Source organism: Bipolaris oryzae (assembly GCF_000523455.1).
Source record: "Bipolaris oryzae ATCC 44560 unplaced genomic scaffold scaffold_0, whole genome shotgun sequence".
Lineage (NCBI taxonomy): Eukaryota > Fungi > Ascomycota > Dothideomycetes > Pleosporales > Pleosporaceae > Bipolaris > Bipolaris oryzae.
Window position 1 is genome coordinate 1 of NW_006911276.1, and position 23,955 is coordinate 23,955.

Consider the following 23,955-nt stretch of genomic DNA (forward strand, 5'->3'; position numbering starts at 1 on the left):
AGCCCGCCAGCCCGCCAGCCCGCCAGCCCGCCAGCCCGCCAGCCGCCAGCCGCCCCTCTGCCAGCATACGAGCAATGCACTGTCTGCACGGCCATGTGCATGCAATGGACCGACGCAAGATGGGGCGTGGAGATGAGGGCCCCAGCATGCCTATGCCTACTTAGCATCGGCAGCCATGCCCACACACACAGGCAGGGCGAGCTACTACTACCACTACCACCACTACTCGTACTACTACGACGCATACGTATGATCCGCACGAAGGAGCATTTGCCATAGCGGGCGCCCATTGGCCCAGCCTTGCCTCGCCTCCAATCGTGCATCGAGGCTAACCCTTGCCGCCAGCTCACTCTCGGCTGGCTGCCGGGGCTTCTCTGCCAGGCTAACAGGCTAAGAGCAAGCACCTCAGCTGCCTCCTACCTCACCATCGTTGGCGACCACGACGCCGAGCGGCTGCTCTGCTTTCTGTCGTCTGGCATTGCGCTCCTTTCCCGCTGGCCTGTCTGCTGCAGCCTGCTCTGTGTAACACTACCATCACGATATGACGATTTGAACGATTCATCTCATCTTTCTCCCTCTCTCTTGCCTGCCATCTACAGCGATATACCCAGCAGCGCCCGCCTAGAGCTCCATCTCGTTTGCGCCCAACCCATTGCCCACCCGCCCTCCTAATAACCACCCACCCGCATCCTTTGCGCTCACATCCTCACCATGTGGAGCAGGCTGACGGGCTCTTCGGGTGCCTCGCAGTCGCCAAAGGACGACGACGCTCGCCGCCGCCGCACCACCACCACCAGCGACTCTACGCGTTCTAAGCGCGACCGGGATCGAGATCCAGATACCCGCTCCGTCGTCTCCTCAACGTCCACCCGCAAGCCCTCAGTCTCCCGACGCGATACTGCGCCCTCATCGACGGCCTCCTTCACCACTGCATTCGACGACATTCCGCGCTCACGGCCTGCACCAAACACTGACCCAAACAGCGACTACGACAGGCGTCGCGACGACCGCCGCAGCAGCTACGCAGAGTCGTCAACATCCACCATGCGCGACGACAGGGACAAGAAGAAAAAGTCAAAGGACACCAAGTCAGATAAGCGCCGCTCGACGCGCTCAGAGCAGTCGGCTAGCGTGACGCAGACGGGCGGCTACCGGGGCGACATTGTTGACAGTCCCAAATCACTCCAGCGCAGCTACAGCGAACAGATGGGCAGCGACGGCCTTTCGCGCTTCCCCAGCCAGGCAGGAGCGCCCATGATGTCGGGCGCTCTCCCGGTGGGATCCAATGGCCCCCAATCATCATCATCACCATCACAATACCAAACCCAAAACCAACAACAACAACAACAAGGCCACCACTATTCAGATCACGTGCAAAGCCAGTTCCCCGGCCAGGATCCTGTAAACTTCGCCTCTAGTGCCATGCCTGGCGGCCATCCTTTTGGCGCGGCTGCCGAATTCTACAACGACCAGGGCCAGTCTGTTGGTCAACAGCCCGGTGTGAGGCCCCAGCCCCCATCCGTCATTGTCGGCCAGGACACACCTCATCTCATGTCTGCTTCTGCTCACCCCAACCCTGTTGCCGACACCGGCTCGGGTGCGGCTGCAGACTTCTATGCCCAAGGCCCTAGCACCTCTTCATCCAGGCCTCCACGGCCGTTGAGCTCATCCATGCCTGGTGCCTTTGTCGATGACACGCCTGCGCCGCTGAAGCCGCCCCGGCCAGCGTCTTCGTCGAGGCCTGACAAGCCAGGCACCTTTGGTACAGCTGCTTCAATGGCCAGTGCTGCTGCCTTTGGGTATGCCGCTGGCCACAGTTCTTCTAGTCATGAGCACTCGGCAAGCTACAGCAGCTCGTCGAATGTTCGTCCCCCTTCATCATTCTCGTCATACACTAATACTGCCCCTGCTGCCCCTGCATCTACTTATAACATGTATGGAAACGGCCCTAATACCTCTAATTCTAACGCCAGCAATGGCACCCATCTTCCGTCATATGCCGCAGCCGCCCATGACAACGAGGACATTCCTCCGCCCAAGCCTCCGCGACCAAGCAAGCCCGAAAAACACTCGTCTGGGAGCAACGCTGGACTCTTTGCTGCTGGGGCTGCGGGAATAGCGGCATATGCTACACATCAACATAATTCTAGCACGCACGAACACTCCCATTCACATCCACATTCGCACGGCACCTCGCAACATCACTCGGCTTCTGGCGCTTCCAATGATCACCAGCATAACGGCCTTTTACCAAGTGCCTACGTCTCGGGCGGCATGGCTCAGCATCATCAGCATACCGGCCCTGTTTCCCGGTTCGTGGACTGGTGGAAGGACTATGAGGATGTGCAGAAGATGGAGGAGTACACCGAGTACATTGGTGTCTGTAAAGGTTGCTTTGACCCGCGCTCCTCCGTCCTCGATGCTCCACGCAAACACCACTACAACAAGCGACGTTCTAACGAATTCATGCGGCCTTCAGGAGGCATTGAGAAGCAATCTCGTTACAACCTGAAGGAGAAGAGGTCACAAAACTCTATATCTAGCGAGGAAAGACGCAAGACGAGCAACAGCGCTGCAGGTTGGATGGCTGCAGGGCTAGGAGGTCTCGGCCTTGCCAAAGCTGGAAAGGCTGTATGGAACACAGCTCGGGACGATTTTGACGATACCTACAGTATCAAGTCTGGACGCTCGCGTGTGTCGCGTCGTAGCAGCAGTCGATCACTCGACCGCAAGGGCTATAGCTACGGTTATGCAGGCGTCCGTCACAGGAGTCGATCTGGCGATCGCATGTCCAACATGTCTGTAGGTGTTACGGGTGACAGGAAGGACCGCAAGGCCCACAAAAGTCGCCGACATTCCCGAGCAAGCTCCAGCTCCAGCTCAAGTTCCGACAATGGCAAGTCTGGCCTGATTGGTGCTGCTATTGGTGCAGGTCTTGCGGGAGCTGCTTTGGGAGCTTCCGCAAGTAAGAAGCGTCACGCCCGCTCCAAGTCACCCAAGAGGGTCCAAGTTGTGCATCCCCGCCGAGACAGCAACGATGATGAGCGAAGCAGAAGATCCCAACAACTCCGACACAAGGTATCCAGAAGCTCCACTTCTGGAGCGTCGGTCATTGAGATTGGCGGCCAAAACTATGAACATGAAGGCGGCTTCTTCCAAGGCTTCTTCGCAGCTCCTCCACCAAAGGAGAAGCGTGTGAAGCCGGCTAGTCTTAAGAAAAAGAAGGGCGGCTTTTTCAACTTCACCAATGCTTCGACGTCTTCAACCGACTCGGATATGGCCTTTGGCACCGGCTATGTGAGGAGACGGAGGCGATCGTCTCACAGCAGACGTCCGTCACCAAAGAGGCGCAACTCGGACGAGCGACTCAAAGCTTCTCTCATTGGTCTTGGTGCTACTGCAGCGGCAATCACAGCAGCAAAAGCTGGTAAAGGAAAACGCAGCCGTGACGTTAGCGTCGTCAAGGAAAATCGCAAAAGCCTCAGGGATAGCCAGTCTTCCCGCACTGGTTCGCGTTACGGAGATGACGAGTGGGAAGACCTGCCAGATGATGGCCCCTCTGACTCTGCAAGCGATGGCGGTCTCGTCTACGGTGAACATGTGCTGAGGAAATCCAAGAGTAATGATTCTATGGAGTCCAACGGCTCGGGTACCAGCAAATGGGGTTGGCGTTGGGGATTCGGCAAGAAGAAGAGGAGGTCGTCCAATAACCTCTATGACAATATTGCCGATACCTCGCTCATTAAACCTGCCGCAACTGGTGCTGTGGGTGCTGCAGCAGGCTCATCAGCTGTCGAAGCTACCCAAGGTCGTCCTGAAAGCCAGTCGAGCAGTGCACAGACGTTGCAGTCAGTGTATCCTGTTGCGCCTCACGACCCTAACTCATTCTTCGATGCACGACGCACAAGCTCCATCGCGACATCACAACCTTTGGTCACCTCGGGGCCTGGTTCTGTAAGCCTTCAGCAACCCCAGCCCATGCACCAAGTCCATGGAACTGTCTATACCACCCAAGCACCACCACCGGCTAGTTACAATGCCCCTACGGGACCCCCAGTCTTCTCGCAAGTGCCGCCGCAGCCTCAAGCCCAGAACATCATCATCAACAATAACAACAATCAATTCCCGCAACAACCTCCTCTTCGCCGAGCAAACTCTTCACCAATCCAGACTTCCTCATGGAGGCGAGATGCTGCTATTGCAGGACTTGCGGCCACGGCTGGAGCTGCTGCAATCTCTGCATTGAAATCTGATCGTCCACCTAGTGCATCCAGCAACGTGCGTTTCGATTTGACACAAGCACAGACCGAAAAGGAAATGCGTGAGCGACGCAGACAGCAGGAGCGAATTGAAGAAGAGGCTCAACGTCGACGCGAGCAGCAGCGGCTCGACGACGAGGCAAGATGGGAAGAAGAGGAGCTTGCCCGCCGAGAGCAGCAACGCCGAGATGATCAGGCACGACGACTAGAGACGGCACGTCGTGAAGAGGAAGAACGCGTGCGCCGGGAACAGCAACGACAAGAAGACGAAGCCCGCAAGGCGGAAGAAGAGCGGCGCCTAACACTGCTTCGCCTAGAGGAGTCCAAGCGCGAGGAAGAAGAGCGCCGTCTGACACTACTTCGCCAAGAGGAGACAAGACGCGAAGAAGAGCGCCGTTTGATTCTGCTCCGCCAAGAGGAAGCAAAGCGTGAAGAAGAGGAGCGTCGTTTGACTCTACTTCGTCAAGAGGAAACAAGGCGTGAAGAAGAAGAACGTCGTTTAGCTCTGCTTCGCCAAGAGGAGACGAAACGTGAAGAGGATGAACGTCGCCGTCGCGAACTACAACGTCAGCAAGACGAGGCACGCAAGTTCATGGAGATCGAGCGCTTGGCGAGACTCGAAAATGACCGTCGTCGTGACGAGCACGAGTTGGCAGCACGTCAACTGCGAGAAGCAGAGGAACGCGAACGCCAACAACGTTTGGCCTTCCTAGAGCACCAACGCCAGCTTGCTATCGAGGCCGCAGAGGAGGAGCGAGTGCGAAGAGAGCGCCGTGAGGCTCAGCAACAAGAGGCAGAGCGTATCGATGCTGCCAAACGTGAGGCTGAGATCCAGGAGGATCTGGAGCAACGACGCAGGGGGCGTGAGCTACAAGATCCCAGCAATCGATATGCAAGTGTCCAAGCCCGACAGCTGGAGGAACATCCTACAGGTGACTCGACCGCCTCGACTGCGACTATTGTACAACGCAAGGAAAAGGAACTGAAAGACAGAGAACGGGAAGCCCTCAAGCCAGAAAAGAAATCCTCTTCTGTTGCTAGTGCTGTTGCTGCTGGTGCCGCTGCGGCAATTCTAAGCGGTGCCATCTCCTCCTACAAAGACAAGAGCAAAGAGAAGGAGAAGGAAAAGAAGAAGGAAAAAGAGCGCGAGCGAAAGCGTGACCGCAGCCTCAAGCGCCAGTCTTCTTCATCTTCGAAGAGCAGTGAATCCAAGCGCGGAAAGACGCGAGAGCCGGCCAGTGTCAAAACGATTGAACCCAGCAGGGTTGAGCAAGACATGTTTGATGAAGACATCTTCAATCCAGATCTTTTCAAGGAGCCAACTCGCCAGGATGCCCGCGAGGTCCTCCGAGATTGGGAAGATCGGTATTCTGCCAAACCCGTGTCTCAGGCCGAATTCTTTGCTCCCCAAGAGCTCTTGGCTGACGATAACCTGCCAAAGGTTAAGCCTGTAGACCCTAATGAGGGTGCCAGTGATCTCCAGATGTACTATGCGCATGAAGATGCTCCATCCGGCCAGCCAATCTTGCCTCCATACCCACCTTCTTACTCTTTCACTGCTACAAGAGATGGGCGACCGACCAAGCAACAGCCGCTGCCGATACCAGTACTAAGCCTCACTATGCCTACACCTCCAGGCAGTCGCGCGCCATCTGTACGTAGTGTGTCGCCTTCTCCCGCTCGAACTAGGGAGCCCATCAGGGACACGAAAGACGATTACAGGCAAGACGACTCGAACCGCGCAAGGTCTAGGGTCAGCTGGGGGGAGAACCAATTCCACCATTTCGATGTGCCTACCCCCGAGTCTTTCCGCGAACAATTTGTCTCTGATATTGATCTCAAGAGACAGCAGCCAGACTACTCGTCTGATCAGGTCACTGTGGAAAGCGAACCACCTACGTCCCCATACATACCTGATCAACCAGGCACCCCTTCGTCCAGCGAATCGAAGGAGACCACCCCGAGCACACAGTACGTCAGCGATGATAACAGCTCAACTTGGGACAGTGTCGTGAGTGCCTCTGGCTCTTCGAAGGTGAGTGAGAGGAATGAGAATACTCCATCGAATTCTGCCTCTGGATCTGCTGTTTCGAACGTCTCGGCACCCCTACCGCAACCATCGCAGAGTCGACAGGATGAGTACGACTACAAGCGCATGAATGCATCACTTCTAAGTAACCCATTCTCTGACACGAATATGGCACCTTCCACAATCGTTGCATCACTCATCTCAGCTCCGTCAGCCATCTCGGCTCCATCAATCATCTCAGCTGCGCCGTCGACAAGCAGTGTACAGACGGCGTACTATCAACCTGAGCCAGCGTATGACATGCGCATGATGCCCGAGAGGAGGACTACGGGGCCTGGCTTTGTCGAGGGCGAGATTCTTGACGACCCTGTGCCGTTGCACATTCCGGGTAGTTTTGAGGAGGCAGAAGAGTCCGAGCCACCGACACCTACGATGGAGAGTTTCGCGGCTGCAGCAAAGAAGGATATAAAGGGCAAGGCGCCTAAGAGCACTGATTCGAATGTAGCTTTGCAGGATATCCCTCGGCAGGTTGAGCCAGAGCCTTCTGTGGTTTCCAAGTCGTCGAAAGACAAAGGGGTTGAATCAGACACCAAGTCAAGCAAGAAGGACAAGGAGAAAGACAAGGAAAAGAGGAAGAAGAAGAAGTCCTCCAAATCTTCGAAGCGAATCAGCGTTGATACTTGGGAGTTGGACGAACCCAGTCCACCAACAAGCCCCATCCTCGAACGTGACCCTCGAGATATCGAGCCATCCCGAACTGTCGAGTCACCAAGAACTGTCGAGCCATCCCGCTCTAGCGAATCGTCACGAACAGTTGACCGCGGCCAAGACTATCAGCCATCAAAAAGTGCGCCTCGCAACGATGAAGGTAGCAGTGCCAAGGTTTCCACCGCTGCCTTGGCCGGTGGTTTCGCTGCTCTGGTAGGCACTGCTATATCTCAAGACCGAGACAGAATGGCTTCCGATCTTGAACGTGCCAGACGTAACCTCGAGTTAGCGGAGAAGCCATCAGCCCGTGACTCGCACTCGTCTTCATCCAACAGCAACCGTGCACCTGAAGATTCTGCAAAGAATGTTACCATTCCCAGCTATGCATTCGAGGGAGTGGACGAATTGGCCGATAAGACGCCTAGACGTAGGAGCGAGAAAAGGAGTAGCAGTAGCGGCAAGTGGTCACCCTCAGTTGGATCGCCTCTGAGGACAGAGATGAAACAAGAAGACTACATGGGCGCTCGTGACAACTCTGATGGTTCCAAGTATCAGCCACCTGTGGAAGCACCAAAAGTGCCTGCGGCTGCTCCATTCATAAACACGTCTGATCCTACAATTTCCCGTAGTGTAGCTGATTCTGGTTACTATGCCCCTGACGACTTCACACACCCTGAATCCAACGAGAAGGAGTCTGATAAATCCTATTTCGCGGGCTCGAATGGCAATACCAGAGACAGTCAATCGCGCGCCTCAAATGCGGAAAGAAGCAGACGTTCTGACGACGAGGACGACTACAGACGGCGCAACTCCTTCGACGATGACATTGGTTCAATCGCCTCGCTGAGCTACAAATACGAAGATCCCGACCGTGAAGAGCGACGCCGCAGACGTCGTGAAGCCAGATCTGAAACCCGTGACAAGAGTCGCGACAAGAGCCGCGACCGTGACTACGACGTAGGCGAAGGCGAAGAACGAAGGCGAAAGCATCGCCGTCGCGAGACAGATGAGGGCGCTGATGATTGGGACACGCGATCTACGTATTCGGAAGCTCGCTCTGACGTCAATGGCGAGCGCAGGCGCAGGCACAAGAGGAAGGATTCATCGCCAGACAGAAAGACAAGATCTCGCTCAGAAGCAGCGTCTGAGTATGGCGACTTGTACGACGAGCCAAAATCTTCCCGCAGACGTTCTAGGCGGGAGGACGATGACGCTGCTTCCTTGATATCTTCTTTTGCAGGATGGGATGACGACCGCAGCTCCCGAAAAGAGAAGGACAAACGATCGAGTGGTCTCATGGGTCTCTTTAGCAGCAAGTCGAGAGAAAACCTAGCTGAGGCTGCCAGCAAGTCTTCCAGGTCAAGAGATGACGATGATGAAGAGCGCAAGCACCGGAGACGGAGACATCGGTCAGATCGTGGTTCTACTTACGGCTCGGATGATGATGATGTTCGTTCCACTATTTCAAGCACTAGCCGCCGCGAGAAGAGGAGCAGAAGCAGTCGCAGCGAGAGAGATGGAGACAGGGCGGATGCTTATGATGAAAAGGTACATCGCTCTTCTTATATGCGATAGCGCGAGTGTTCGCAATGTATTTAGAATGAATGTTGATGTTCTGTGCTATAGGATCGTTCCCGCCCTCGAACCCCGCCCCCGCATGCCGATGAACAAGAACGCCATTCTTTTTTAGACCATCGGGCAGTGGCCGCAGCAACTCCACGTCCACTGCCCGCAGGTGAGCCTGTAGATCAGGTACCCAAGGGTAGTGGCATCATCCCTGGAGATCGGGCCGAAATTCGTCTCCCAACGTTCGACGACGCCCAACCCCTCACCGCCTCTGACCTTACCGAACGGCCCAGGACACCGCCTGAACTATCACTCGAAGATAGCCGCGCGTTACTGACTCGTCTTACTGGACTTCAGCCCTGGCTACTCGAAGCATTCCCAGACGAGCTTCCTCCCTTACCGCTGTCAAGGCCAAGCTCACCGACTAGGTCGCCAGAGGTAATCAGTCCAGTGGCAAGCTTGGCCAAGCGCCGCATGTCCTCGACTGCGGTGCCACTACGCTTCCGTAAACCTTCTGGCTCCCCTGTGGTTCATCGTGACCATCATGCTGAACCCAAGTCGGTAACAAGTCCTCTCTCTGAGCCGTCTCCAAGTCGTTCTCGCCATTCCAGGTCACATTCTACAGAGTTCAAGTCTTCGCGTGAATTCCGGCCGCTGTATCTTGTAGAGCGCAACCGCAAACCCGATGAGATTGATGAAGTGCTACCACCTCTCCCACCAAGTACCGCTTCTTCAGTGGTTTCCGGTGCTGAGTCAGATGGAGAGTATGAGTCTGCCTTGGAATCACCTCACGTGCGTGCTGGACTTCTGTCCAATCACCCGTATTTTGATTCTTTGGGTACTATACCAGATCTTGGTCCCCCTGCACGCGGCCCAGAACTCCGACACCCTGAACTTGCAGCCCGTGAGATTGAAGAAGTGCAAGAGTCTGGACAAGCGACTCCCAAGGCCTCTGACTACTTTGCAGGTGAACCGTCCGAAAAGGAGCACTCTGGTGGCCCAAACTATGAGTCTCTTACTGCAGCGCTCGAGGAGGCCAAAGCAGAGAAGCAAGATGAGTCTACCGATGATGCTTTCATGTCAACAGTGACTTCCCCAGAATTCGCCACGCCGCTTGAGCAAAGTGCGCCTCTTGACGATAGAATGATGCGTGACGTCTCTGCCCCCCGCGCTGGGCCTTCTTCTTCGACTTCATCTAGACTCCAGGATGCTGCTCTTGGCCCAGCTGTGGCCGGACTTGCTGCTGCAGCAATCAAAGACCATTTTTCCTCACTCAGAAGACCTAAGTCTGATGATGTGCCTCGAGAGATTTCACCAGTTGCTCAAGGCAAGCAGCCCGAATCCCAGGACGCTGCTCTTGGTCCAGCTGTAGCCGGGCTTGCCGCTGCAGCAATCAAGGACCACTTTGCCTCACTCAAAAGAACTAAGTCTGACGATGTGGCTGAAAAGGGTCAGACAGTTGCTCAAGACAAGCAGCCCGAATCTCAGGACGCTACTCTTGGTCCAGCTGTAGCCGGGCTTGCCGCTGCAGCCATCAAAGATCACTTTGCCTCCCTCAAAGGAAAGAAGTCCGATGACGTGCCCAAAAAGATTTCAACAGTTGCCCAGGGCAAGCAGCCCGAATCCCAGGACGCTGCTCTTGGCCCTGCTGTAGCTGGGCTTGCTGCCGCAGCAATCAAGGACCACTTTGCCTCACTCAGAAGACCTAAGTCTGATGATGTGCCTCGAGAGATTTCACCAGTTGCTCAAGGCAAGCAGCCCGAATCCCAGGACGCTGCTCTTGGTCCAGCTGTAGCCGGGCTTGCCGCTTCAGCCATCAAAGACCACTTTTCCTCACTCCGAGGAACAGTTGCTCAAGGCAAGCAGCCTGACTCCCAATCTAGTCGAGAAGCTGCAGACGAGCTGGATGTCAAGGGCAAAGGCAAGCAGAAGCAGGGCAAGTACGCCAAAAGGGGATCTATTGCAGAGTCTACAGTTTCTACTCTAGTTGACTCAGGAAACTCGCCGTACACGCCATCATTTATCGACAACGAGGATGACTGGAACAAGAATCCTTCCGAGTCTCTTGTGATGGACAATGCTACGCTTGTCGGTGAACCCTCTACCAGCTCATTCGACGCCAAGGAGCGATTTCTACAAAAGATTATGGATAGCACCGCGCCGCAGCAAGACCAAGATCCAGAAATCAGGCGTGCGACTTTCGACGAGCCTCAAGTCGCCGCCTTGAAGGAGATTGAGCCTTTTGAGAAACCAAATCTACAGCAGGATTTGCCCAGTGAAGTTATTCCTGATACTCCTAAGACTCCATTGGCGACTCGCGAACCTGTTACTGCTAATGTCGCAGTGCACGAGCCGGTTGTTGAAGACGAGGACGCCGCAGCCATTACCCCAAAGCCTAAGAAGACAAAGAAAGAGAAGAAGGAGAAGAAGAGCAAGAAAGGTAAGCGCGGTAGCCAACAAGTTGTCGAGCCCGAGTCTGAGCAATCTTCTCTACCTGGAACTCCTGTTCAAGAGCAAGAAGAGAGCCTGACATCGTCGCAACTGCCAAGGGATGTGATTGAACGGGAAATTCTTCAACCTGCTTTCGAAAATGTTGACACACCAGAAAAGTCTGAATCACCGGATGCCCCAGCTCAGCCCAAGGTCGAAGAGAAAGAGCCATCTACCCTACCCGAAGCAACTGTTCAAACAGAGAACATCGTAGCCCCTCCAGAGCCGCAGTATGACCCCACTCAACGCGAAACTGTCCAACCCACTTTCGAGGATATTGACCCAAAGGAAAAATCTACTACATCGGAGACCACTCCAGCGCCCGTTGACAATGAACCCAACTCGGAGGTTCCGCTGAAGCCTCTCGGTCGCCCATCTCAGCCACAAGTCCAAGAGCGACCCAGTACTGCCGAGACAACCGAAACACCAAAGGCGTTCGCAGAGGAGTCTCGTCGCGCCTCCACAATCGAAGGCCATTCGTCAGCATCAAACTCTGGCTGGGGATCCGGTCTATGGGGTAGGATTGGCTGGGGCGGCAGCAAGAAAAAGGCTCCAGCTTCCCTTACATCCTCTTCGCCTCCATCATCGCCGAAACCGCAATCATCGGTTCTCGCTGCCCTCGCTGCTGCGAGGGAACAAAAGAGGCGCAAGTCGTCAGGCCCTCTTTCGCCAACTGTGCCGGTGGGTGAGAAGAAGGCGGTTGAGGTTGCACCGGAAATGGATGTGGAGGATGTTCAGGGTAAGACAGAGGAGGGCAAGGACGTTCTGCCTCCCGTTGTGGGCTCTTCCGCAGCTGATGAGAAGCCTGAGCCTGTTATCTCCGAGAAGACAGAAACGGTTGCGAAGGAAGAACCTGCTGCTGCTGCTGTGTTTGTTCCGCCACAAAGCAGTTTCTTCACTGACGGCGGAAAGCCATCATTCAGCTTCCCAACTACGGTGGCGAGGGCCACGGAAGAGACAACTTCGCCTGGTCAAGATAGTACGCTTCAAGAGCAGAAAGTGGAAATCAAGGAGGATGTCCCTACTCCGGCCACCGAGGAAAAGACTCAAGCAGCGCCTGTTTTTGTCGCACCGCAGAACGCCTTTTTCACTGATGGCGGAAAGCCGTCTTTCTCGCTCCCTCCATTATTTGTCAAGCCCAGCGAGCGTGGCGTCTTGACTGAACCTGCAGTCGAAGCTCCTTCTGAAGAACCAGTCTCACACGAACCTCTATCCGCAGAGAGCGAGAAGAAGGTCAAGAAAATTAAGAAGAGCAAAAAGGCCAAGAACGTAGAGCAGGAGGCTAAGGACGCCGAGACATCGTCAATGGTCGAAGCACCTACGCCTACTACGGAACGGTCACTAGAAATTCCTGTCAGCGAACCCGCTCCTGAGCCTATAGTCGACGTGGTCCCAGCTGTTGATGAGCTAAAACCTACTACTGAAGCTCTCCCCTCAGAACTATCATCGGATTTGCCTGTCGAAGAAGCCACAGTGAAAGATCAGGACACAGTAGTTTCAGAGCCCGCAGCATCGTCTTCTGTCCCTGAAGTGCCTGCGAAGGCAAAGAAGGAGAAGAAGAGCAAGAAAAGCAAGAAGAGTGATGTTTCCATACCCGTGATCTTCGAAGCTGAACCTTCTACCGCTATCTCTTCTGAGTCCGCCGAAGTGCCTCGCGATGCACAACTCCCAGCTGCTCAAGTACAACTCCCAGGCCCTTCAGAGATAGATGCAGTCAGTATTCCTCTTCCAGTGCAGGAGGTAGATGACGACCTCACTCTACCACTGGAGACGCAAACGGACAGGGCCATCCCTGAGGTTACGGAGGTGGATCCTGTCAGCATCCCTCTTCCCGAACAGCAAGCGGACGAGGAACTCGTCGAGCCACCCCAGACGCAGACCCGTGAAGTCACTATCCCCGCTCAAGAGCCGCAACTTGAGACAGCAGCCGCCGAACCAATTGCTGAGACTGAGCCCGTCGCTACCCCAAAGGCCAAAAAGAGCAAGAAGAATAAGCGCAAAAGCGGTCTAACCACACCCCAGCCTGAGACTGATGCCGTACCCGAATCTGTCATTCCTGCAGTCGAATCTTCTGCACCACTTGCGGAACCAGTTACAAGCACCGAGACCAGCCAATCTCGTGGTATTGAGGAGCGCGTGCCAGATGTAGTCGAGCCATCTCGAGAGGACAAGAGCCTTGATGCTGCGATTGTTCCTCTGCCTGAGGATAGGGATGATGCTGAGCTTTATGCGCCTTTGGAAGAGCGGGAGATTGTTTCTGAGCCCGTGGAGCTTGTGCAACAGGGGCCCGAAGCGGTGCCTGTATCGACAGCTGATATTGTGGAGGAAGCTTCATCTTCGAAGAAAGACAAGAAAAAGAAGGGCAAGAAGGCAAAGGAGTTGGCTGAGGAACTTAGCACGCCAATTTCCGAGGTTCCTTTTGATACAGGCAAGACCGAGCGTGACGTACCGTCTGCTGAACCAAGAGCAGAGCAGTCCATCACAGAGCAGCCTATCGACAACACAGCATCTGTGCGAGATGCACCAAGCGAGGATGTTCAGACATTTCCTGTTCAGATTGAGGCTCCAGCCACAACTGAGCTCATCTCTGAGCCTTCACAGCAGGCTGTCTCAACACCAGAGGAGCCTTCTACACCTTCGAAGAAGTCCAAGAAAAAGAAGGGTAAGAAGAGCAAAGCTGAAGAAGATGTACCTGCGACGCCTACAGTTGAAGCAACTCGCGAGCTGGAGCCTGTCACTGAACCTGCACACGTCGAACCCGCTTCCGAAGTCATTGAGGAGCCAGTCTTTGGCCCAGTCGGACCCAACGAGGAGCCCGCACAGCCTGCCAACTCGTTGGAAGAAGAGCCCGCAACGCCGTCGAATAAGTCTAAGGAGAAGAGTGACAAGCAGGACAAATCTGTTGATTTGGAATCTTCTTTCACTGAGGAAGCATCCGATGTCAAGACTGAGCCTCAGACTTCTATCGAAGTTGCTCGAGATGAGCCGATTGTTGATGTCCAGCCAGTACAAGATACCACGGCTCAGAAGGAGGCATTGCCTACCGAGATCGAGGCTGTTACACCTGCCGCTGAGCTTGTAGCTCTTCCCGAGACCGACGACAAAGACTTGGAAGACTCAGTTGAGAAGGAGCAGTTTGAAATTGTCAAGGAACCTGTGACACCTGCTGCCGAGCTTGTAGCCCTGCCTGACGTTGACGATAAGGATCTTGAGGAGCCTGAGCTTCCAAAGCAAGAGGATACTACCAAGGTGGAGCCTACCATTGCCCCCGCTGAGCTCATTGCTCTTCCTGAAGGTGACGACAAGGACCTGCAAGAAGCTGATACCAGTGTCCTTGACACTCAGGTGGAGTCTAGCCAAGATGTCTTTGCCCCCGTTATACCCGATACACCCGTTGTTGAGGCTGAGCCAGCTGGGCCGACGTCGAAGAAGAGCAAAAAGAAGAAGGGTAAGAAGGGAAAATCTGTGGATATTACCACTGAGCCTAGCACACCGGTTACTGAGGTGCCTATGCCGCAGTTCGATAATGCTTTTGAACCTGCTCAAGACAAGGAGGCGAAGAGTGCCCAGGGCATTGAGGTCGAGCAGCCTTCTCTTCCTTCAGGGAGTGGTCTTTTCAACGAGACTCCAATCAACAACGAGACGGATGAGAAGGCAACCCTTGAGGCCGCCAAAGAGCAACTTGCACCACAGGAAGATCCATCCACAGAAGCTGGCCCTCAGCCAGAGTCTATTCGATCTGAGATCCCATTGGAGGCCGACGCACCTGTTGCCGTACCACTACCCGATTCACCCAAGCTTGAGGCTTCAGTCGATGTTGACGATGTCCCCACCACTCCGAAGAAAGGCAAGAAGAAGAGGAAAGATAAAAAGAGCGAGTCGGTCTCGTCGACTCAGCCTCTGGTCATCGAACCGGCAACTACCACTTTGGAAAATGTAAATGCTCCTCAACCCAGTATTGCTTCGACTGAAGAGCCAGTCACCCAAGAAGTGGCATCTGAGCCTGCTACCTTTGAGGCCATTGACAAGTCGAACAAAGATGTCGTCCCAGAACAGGATGCTGAGGACGCTGCAGCGCCTCTCTCGAAGAAAGACAAGAAGAAGGCTAAGAAAGCTAAGAAGGCTGAGCTTGAGAGTAAGGCAGCTGAGACTCAGGATCCTGTTACTGAGACCACGATTTCGGAGTCTACACCCATCGACACCGTCAACAGAGATCTTGCGCTGCAGGCTGAGACCGAGGCTGCAGTTGCTGTGCAACCAGAGACTGAATCCCATGATGCGGAGCAGAAGAAGCCAGAGACAACTACCGATATGTCACAGGAAGCTAGCGAGTCCCAGGACCGATCAAGCGTACCCGCTGAATCCGATGTCGCCAGCACCATTGAGCTTCCCGCATCTGTTCCCGGCACACCGGCTGTAGAGAAGACTTCCTTTTCTGAGCTTGAGGCTTCGGCATCTGCGATTGTCAATGAGCCAACAGTTGAAGCACAGCCTGTTGAAAAGTCCCTTGTTACTGATGAGCCTGCGACCGAGCAGGAATCTGCCATTCAGGAACCTCTTGAAGAGCCTACTTCTCCCATGTCAAAGAAAGAGAAGAAGGCGGCTAAGAAGGCGAAGCGCAAATCTATTGCAGAGACTAAGCCATCTTCATCTACTCCGGTCGATGAGACTACCCAGAAGGTCGCAGAGGAGACTGAAGAAGTACCATCCGTTGCCTCGGAGCCGGCCACATTCGTTGCTGTACCCGAGACTGAGAAATCAGACGTCACTCTGACCCCTTCTGACGAGCCCTCAACTGTCACCCCGGTGGTGGAGGAGCCTGTCGAGCAAGCTGTAGAGGACACCGCCCCAATGAGTAAGAAAGACAAGAAGAAGGCGAAGAAAGCCGCTAAGCTTGCTTTAGCTGACGAGGCCGAGCCTCCTGAGCCTTCAGTCATCAACGAACAGCCGGTTGAGGAGATCAAGGATGTCTCTTCGAAGGATGCGCAGCCTGTACTGCCGCGCACTCGAGAGGAACCTGCTATTGTAATACCATCAGACGAGCAAACCTCTACAGAATTGCCTAGCCTCCCACCGCAATCTGCTGATGAGGCTTTGGAACGCGATATCAATGCTCCAGTTGTTCCAGTGACTTCCGCCGATACCGACATCAAAAACGAAGAGCCGATCGTCGCCAAAGAAGCAGACGCAGCGGTAGAGCAGGAGCAACCGACAAATTCAATTTCTTATCCTGAAACTGCATCTGAACTGCCTACTCAGATTGACTCCGGTATTGCAACTCCCTCGACACAGGCCAAAGAGGATGAGGAGACTGAGCCAGTGGAATGGGCAAACCTGTCAAAGACGGCAAAGAAGAAACTAAAGAAGGCAAAACGTGCCTCTATCGCTGAGAGCGAGCTGCTCCAACCGGAAGCCAGCGTCGATCACGCATCGAAGGAGCCTTCTGCTGTTGAACAGTCTATTACTTTGCCGGTAGTAGATGAGTCCGCTACTGAGGCAAAGTCAGCACAAGAACAGCTCCAGCCTCCAACCACAGTCGATGAGCCAACGAGCGGTCCATCTTCAGCTGAAGAAAAGACCACCACTGATCCGATTCCTGACGAAAACGTAGACGATGCTAAACCACCTGACAGAGAACCTGACGACCCTTCTCCTTTATCGAAGAAGGACAAGAAGAAGGCGAAGAAGGAAGCTAAAAAGAGCGAGCCTTTTTTAGCGGATGAGACGACTGAGGCAGCCAACTCTGATACTCAGTCGTCTCTGTCGATCCCTACACTTTCGGAGACTCAACTACCTTTCTCGGGGATACCGCCCTCATATCCCCAAACTTTTGCGAACGAGCTTGTTGATAGTAGTGTGAAGGAAGGTGATGTGCAGGAGGCACATGGAGAATTGGAGAAGAGCGAGGATGTTGCGGAAGGTGCAGTACGGGAGGAGCAGGAAGAGAAGGAGAACGACGTTGCTATCGAAAATGCCAAGCAAGAACCAGAGGTTTTGAAAGAGGAGGCAGTGGAGAGGAGTGTAGAGGATGTGAAGGAGGTGGAGAAAGAGTCGTTGGATGGTGAACAAGCGGCTGCATCGGTTGCACCACAAGAGTCTGCAACTGGCGGTGTTGAGCCTGTGGTTGTGGAGAAGAAGATCGAGGATGAGAGGCAAGAGTCGGTTGAACAGCCAGAATCCGAGGTGCCTTCCATGAGCACTGCGCCCGAATCTCCCCTCACTGAGCCAACGCCAACTACAAAGGTCGAGCCAGTCGCCTCTACTGAGGCCTCTGTTCTGCCATCTGTGTCTCAGGACGAACCCGACGTCGTGTCTATCGATGACTTGCCCGCTCTACCAGAAACTCCCCAGGCTGAGGAGGAAACCAAGGAACCCTTGGAAGAGACCGTTACATTGCCTGTAGCACAGCCAATTGACACAGTGGCTGAAGTTAAGGACGAGGCGCCCAGCGCATCGGAAGAGAAGGATCAAGACAAGAAGAGTGAGCGTGATTCCAATGTTGATGAATTGGTACCGGAAATGAGGGCCCCAGAATCTGAACAGCAGTCTTTGCCCGTGGCTGAGGATGTAAAACCTATGGAGGATGTCGCTATCGAGCCGTCTGAGCCCGACGTTCCGGCGAATGCAGTAACGCAGCCCGAGACTGCTGTACCGGAAGTCATTGATCGCACTATTGACATTATAGCCCCATCTGACCCAATCCTCTCCGAAGCTCAGCCAACATCAGAACCCACTGTCGAAGAGCCAACTTCTCTCAAGAAAGCTGAGGAACAATCTCAAAGTGAGGCACCTGTTGAGGCTATCCCCGAAGTTCAAGTACCGGTGCCACAAAGTCAAGAACCAACCGATCAGCCACAATTGTCACGCGACATTGCCCAAGAGATCTTGCCGGAGCAGACCCAGAAAACCGAGGATGTTCAACCTGTGATCTCCACACCTGCTGAGCCCTCATCTGATGTTCAGCGCACGCTGGTTGAACATGAACAACCTTCAGCAACACCTGACGAGACGGTTCGACCCTCAACGCCAATCACCGAGGATGCCGTGCTTGCGGAGTCGAGAGAGGTTGTATCTGAGCAGCCAGAAGAGCCTGTGACGCCAACGCTTTCAAAGCAAGACAAGAAAAAGGCTAAGAAGGAAGCTGAGGCTGCGGCACTTGCTGAGGTTGTCCCAAATGTGCAACAGAAGACGGATGACCAAGTTCAATTACCAGCCGTTGAGGATATCGTTGAAGCACCAAAGACGGAGCATTCGGAGCCTACGCCAGAGACGACAACCGAATCTACACGAGTTGTTTCGGAGACGCCTTTGCCTGAAGAGCGTGTGGTTGATGCGCCGGCTGAAGCGACCGGTGATCAGCCTATTCCATCGCTCGTTTCTGAGGCTGCGCCCGAAAACGCGACCAAAGCTGAGTCACTTCCAGTTCCAGTCGCAGAGCCTGAGATCCCTCTGGACGCTGCGCCTCTTTCCAAGAAGGACAAGAAGAAAGCTGAGAAGGCGAAGACATTGGAAAATGGCACTCCTGAGGTCGAGACTACCAAGTCTGACGACAAGTCAATCGTTGTAGAGGCAGCTTCTGTGCCTCTGCCTGAAGAAGAGAGTGTTGCGGAGCTTATACGCGAAGATGAACCACTCGTTGCGACTGAGCCTACCAGGGAATCTGACAAAGTGGCATCTCCCAGAGAGAACGAATCGGTGGTGATGCCAGACCCTATACCGGAATCCATTATCGAACAACCAACTGAGGTGGCACAGACCGACAATGTAATAGCAGACCTGCCACAAGAAGTTCCTGTCGTAGAGGAGCCAGCTGCAAGCAGCCCAATCAATGATTCCATGAGTGGCGATGCATCCAACATCATTCCTCAGCAAGAGGTTACCGTCCAGGAGCAACATCAGATCGAGCCTGAACAAGCTACTATTCTGCCTGCAGAAGGTGTTGAGCCGACTCCTTTCGTTGAGCCCCTTTCGCCTTCGACCTCCAAGAAGTCGGAAACCGAGACACCAATTGTCGAAGCTCTACCTGAGACCGAATCTGCTATCGTCGCCACGCCAACTGTAGACGATGCTCCCGCTCCCATTACCAATGTGCAAGATCCTGTGGTGGCTACTGTTGAAGAGCAGTCCGATGCTCGAGAGATTGAAGCCCGTCCAGAACAAGTCTCCAACGAACAAACCTCAGTACCAGCCAAGATTGAAGTGGTAGGACCTGCTGAGGAAATCGAGGAAGAGGCTATTGTAGAGGAGCCCGTTCTCGACCGCAAGCTGAGCAAAAAGGAAAAGAAAAAAGCTAAGAAGCAGGCGGCTGCCCTGGGTGCTGAGCCCGTCATTGAGAGCGATACCACAGTCGAACCCATCGATACGCCTGCGGCCGACTCCTCTGTACTTCCCAGTGTCGTCGAGCCAACTTTGACTGAATATGTTCAGCAAACGCCTCTGCCGGAGCCGTCTCCAGTCCAAGACCCTCTTCCTGTACCTGAAGCGACGCAGAACGTACCGGAGCATGTCATCGAAGAACCAAGTACCAGACCCGTCGAAACTCAACCTGAAGAAATCGGCTGGGAAGATGCAACGCTTCTCTCTCCCAAGAAGGCTAAGAAAGACAAGAAGAACAAGACTGAGTCCGTTGCTCTTGATGTAGCTGACAACTCTGCTACCATACCTTCAACCCTTCCTGACCAGACACAAGCACCCAAGGCATTGGAGCTCGGACCAGAGACCACAGAGCCACAGTCGCAGCCATCTGCCACTCTTCAGGATCAACCCAGCACTACCTCAGAGTCAGACAACCATGTCAAGAAGACTGTAGTCGAGCCAGAGCAGTCTCTTCCCGCCGTTCCTGAAATCCTGACACAGCGCGAGCTCCCTGAAGAACCGGTACCATCAACAGAGGTAGAGTTTCCTGCATTGCCAGAGAGTACTCCCTTAGAAGATGCCCAGTTACGCACTGATGTTAATCCTGACGTCTTGGATCAACCTGCAGCACCAGCATCAGTAGTATCCGGTTCTCTGGAGCAAACCCTGATTCAAGAGCCCGCTTCAGATGTCCTCCCTGCCAAAGAGATCATTGTTGAGCCTGTTGTGCAGCTGACGGAAGTTGAGGCAGTTCCTGTTCCATCGGCAGCTGAGAAAGAAATCGTATCTGAATCTTCTTCGCCTAAGAAATCAAAGAAAGACAAGAAAAAGAAGAAGGGCAAGAAGAGCATCTCTTCAGCTGACAGCACTCCGCTGATCGAAGCTCCCGAGCCAGTCAAGGAAACTCAGGAGACCACTGTCATTTCTCAAGAGCCTGTCAAGCAAGCCGAAACCCAGCCGAGCGTTGAACCGATTGTCCCACAAGAGCCTGTGGCGCCTAGAGTTGTTGACAATGAGGTATCGCGAGAAGTAGCCGATGTGCCAATGACTGAAGAGTTCTATCAACAAGTTGGACTAGAGCTGCCCAAGACCGAAAAGACGACTGCAGAAACTCTACAGGAGACGCAAGCACCAGCCACTACGACTGACAATGTTCAGACTCCTGTTCCAGCAGAGGCGATCAGTCAACCAGACCGACCTACTTCTCCTCCTACAGTGCCAATTGTGGAACGACCAACAACCGTACCAGGTCTCGGTATTATCGATTTCCCAATGGAAGACAACACTCCCGATGTTGTCAGCCAAGCTCCCGAGTCTTTCACTCAAGAGGCTAGCCACCCAACAGCCGAGCCCTCCCCATCCACCAAAGCCATCCTTGACCTCCGATCTGAAGCATCCAGCGCCAAGCTTGCTTCAGACGAGAAGCCTGAAAGTCCCTCTCCCACCCAGTCCTCTCCAATCCTCAGTATGCTAAGCAAATTGAGGAAGGATAAGAAGGCGAAGAAGAGCAAGCGCATCTCCGACTCTACTCCAACGACTCCTGTAGCTCAATTTGATGCTGCGGTTGAGACGAAGGAAGCGGTTGTTGAGAAGCCTGCTCCTGCGCCTGTGGTTGAGGAGGCTGCGAGGGCTGAGGGGGACGTGGTTGCAGGGCCGGTTGTCCAGGCGCCTAAGAGTGAAACTAGGGAAGTTGTCGAAGAGCCTGTTGTGGAAGAAGCGCGAAAGTCGTCTGAGCCAGTTGTTCAACAGCCAGTCGAGAACTTGCCTACTGCTTCTGAGACTCTGCCAACTGTCGAAAAAAGTGTCCAAGAAACGGCAGTTGAAGAACCACCAATGCCATCGAAGAAGACAGAGGCTGTGGAGGATGTTTTGTCGGTTCTCCCCGAGACGAATAGCTCGGTCGCTCCAGCGCCAGTGCTTGAGTCGAAGGAGCCTTCCCGTCCCGTTATTGCAGCTGAGCCCGAAATTGTCAAGTCGGCGCCACTATCGGAAGTTTACGAACCGAGTGTGACAGAGACAGCACCGCCACCGATGACAGAAGCAAGTCCTCTCGAAGGCTCGCAAGACAAACAACTTGTGACGGAACAGCCATTAGTTACGGAGCCCGAGCCGACCACTTCCTCTCTTCCAGAATCCAGCGAGAGTAAGCCAAAGAGTGAGGAGCAGGACAAGGTTTCGACGCCTGCCGTAGACGTCGAACCACAAGCTCCCATAACTTCGGCTGAGACAACACCTGGGGCCGAGGTTACTCTAGAGAAGACCAAGAAACAAAAGCAAGACACAGAGTCCATTGAGAGTGCTGTAGCACCAGTACCTGAGCCAGTATCCAGAACGATTACTCCACCAGTTGCACTCGCTCCTGCGCCTGCTCAAGAACCAGAAGTAGCACAACCGCCGACACTCCAAAAGAAGCCATCCAAGAAGCACAAGCTAGCCGCACTTTTTGAGAGCGGACAATCACAGGGAGGCTCAGCCGTTGAGAAAAGCCTACGCAAGGGAGCAACTGGGAGCGTGAAGAACCTTGCTGAGCAATACGAGACTCAGGCTCGGTCTCGGTCCATAACTCCTATTTTGCCTCCCTCCCCCGAAAAGCGTCCTCGATCTCCCGTCAAGAATCCTTTTGAGCCTGAGAACCGTTCTGCATCACCTGAGAAGCGACCTCCATCTCCTGAGAAACGACATTTGTCTAGAGTCATTTCCCGCAGTCAGCTGGGTCCGGGATTACCAGGAAGATCAGATTCAAAGTCTCCAGCAAGAGAGATTGACTTTGCAGCTACTGTCGCTGCTGGTCTGCGAGAGTCTGGCTTTGATCCTGGATTCGTGATCAACGACAGATCGTTCCATCGTTCAAGCTCTATCTCAAGCAACCACGACATCAATCCAGATGACGACGTGTTTGCCGCAAGGGAGAGGGCCAGCAGATCCCGACTTGGAAGCTTGAGTCGCCCTTCATCTGCCTCTGGTTCGCCAAAAATGCGGCCAACTCGACCCGTCGAGCCCGAGGTACTACCGCCAATTGAAGTGGCTTTGGGATCTGCACCCACTATCTCCTTTGACCCCCTAGATGTTCTCAATGACCCTATTTTCTCAGCACGAAAGTCACCTCCTGGTGTACTTGAGGAAGTAGATCCCGATGAACTGGCTGGTTATTCATCTCTCAGGAGGAACAAGGGCAACAAGAAACGCAAGCCTCTGCCAGAGTCGCCCCCAGAGGCCACTCCAGTCGATGTGCAAGACGAAGCTTCGGTCGCGCCAACGAAACGAGGCAAGAAGCCAAGGAAGGACGATGAACAAGCTATGCTTCCGCAGGACAGTGTTGAGTATGCAGCTGCAAGAACTCCGGCAATTGAGACCCTCCCCCATGGGTCTCTTGCTGTTGAGACTTCGGCTGACTCCACCGTTCGCGAAGCTGAGCTTGATCTGCCTTTGCCTACGGCGACGCCCGGAGCTTTTGATGCGCCGAAGAGCCAGAAAGAGCAAACCAAGGAGGACAACCCTAGCTTGCCAATCGCATTTGATCAGAACCTACGTTCACTGGCTATGGAAAAGCTTCAGGAGTACCCATTTCCAAAGCTTGAGTCGCATAGGGAGGAGTTGGAGAAAGAAGGAGATGTGGATACATGGGCCCCGTCTTCGGAAGAGAAGGAAAAGAAGAGCAAGAAGGGAAAGGAAAAGGTTGAGCAGGGTTCGGAAGAGACAGCATCACAAGTTCAGGAGCAACAAAAACGCAGAACACACCCGGTATCTTTCGATGAAGAGCAGCCAAATGAGAAGCGTCTTCACAAGTCGGAGTCTTCAGAAAAGACTAAATTTGCGGCTGAAAGAACAGCATCGCCATCATCTATGGAGGAGTCAAACGAGAAGCAGGTTCAAAAGGGCAAGCAGCGTTCGGGAGAGCCAGAAACATCAACAGACACACGTGCAGTTCCATCGTATACGCCCACTCACGACAACCAAAGTGCGACTGACGACACTCCGACAAATATCAGGGGGTCGTTGCGGGCAGCCAAGAAACTACGAAGTGAACCACAGCTTGGACGAATGTCGCCTACAAGGGAGGTCATCCAGAAGGAGCCGTACAAATCGATCTTCGGTGACCCCAACGAAAAGAAGGCTGAGGCTAGTGCGCCGCTTGCGATGCCAACTACCAAGCCTGAAAACACGTCCGGCAACACGCCATTGGCGTCAATTACGGAAACCAGTCCAGACGATTCTGCCCTGCGCAAGGGCTCACGATCCTGGAGTGACGTGGGTCAGACAGAGCGAGCACTCAAGTCAGCTCGTCGCAGGGAGAGTATGAGGATGCTCTCTGATCGCCTCAGATCACCTTCGCCTCACTCTTCAGCCCCTGGAGGTCCTACAAGTATACCTCCGCCAGAATATATGACTGGCAGGGTCACGCCTTCGAGGGCCTCGTCGAGGGGCTCGTCAAGGCGCCGAACCAGCGATGCCGTCGATCGTGCAACAGCTCTCAGCCCTGCACGCCGGATGCCTCGCTCCTCTCCGAGCGCAGATACAATAAAGCACGTTGGTCAGCAGCGTTCATCC

At 54.1% G+C, this 23,955-nt stretch overlaps 1 protein-coding gene across 1 annotated transcript; it reads left to right on the top strand.

Annotated features, from left to right (window-relative positions):
• Nucleotides 1-711: 711 nt before the first annotated feature.
• On the top strand, nt 712-8,571 carry COCMIDRAFT_31344 (uncharacterized protein; the record flags this gene model as incomplete). The annotated part of the gene is made up of 1 exon (XM_007683924.1): nt 712-8,571. One exon carries the CDS (start codon nt 712-714, stop codon nt 8,569-8,571), a length of 7,860 nt encoding a protein of 2,619 aa, XP_007682114.1.
• Nucleotides 8,572-23,955: the final 15,384 nt, after the last annotated feature.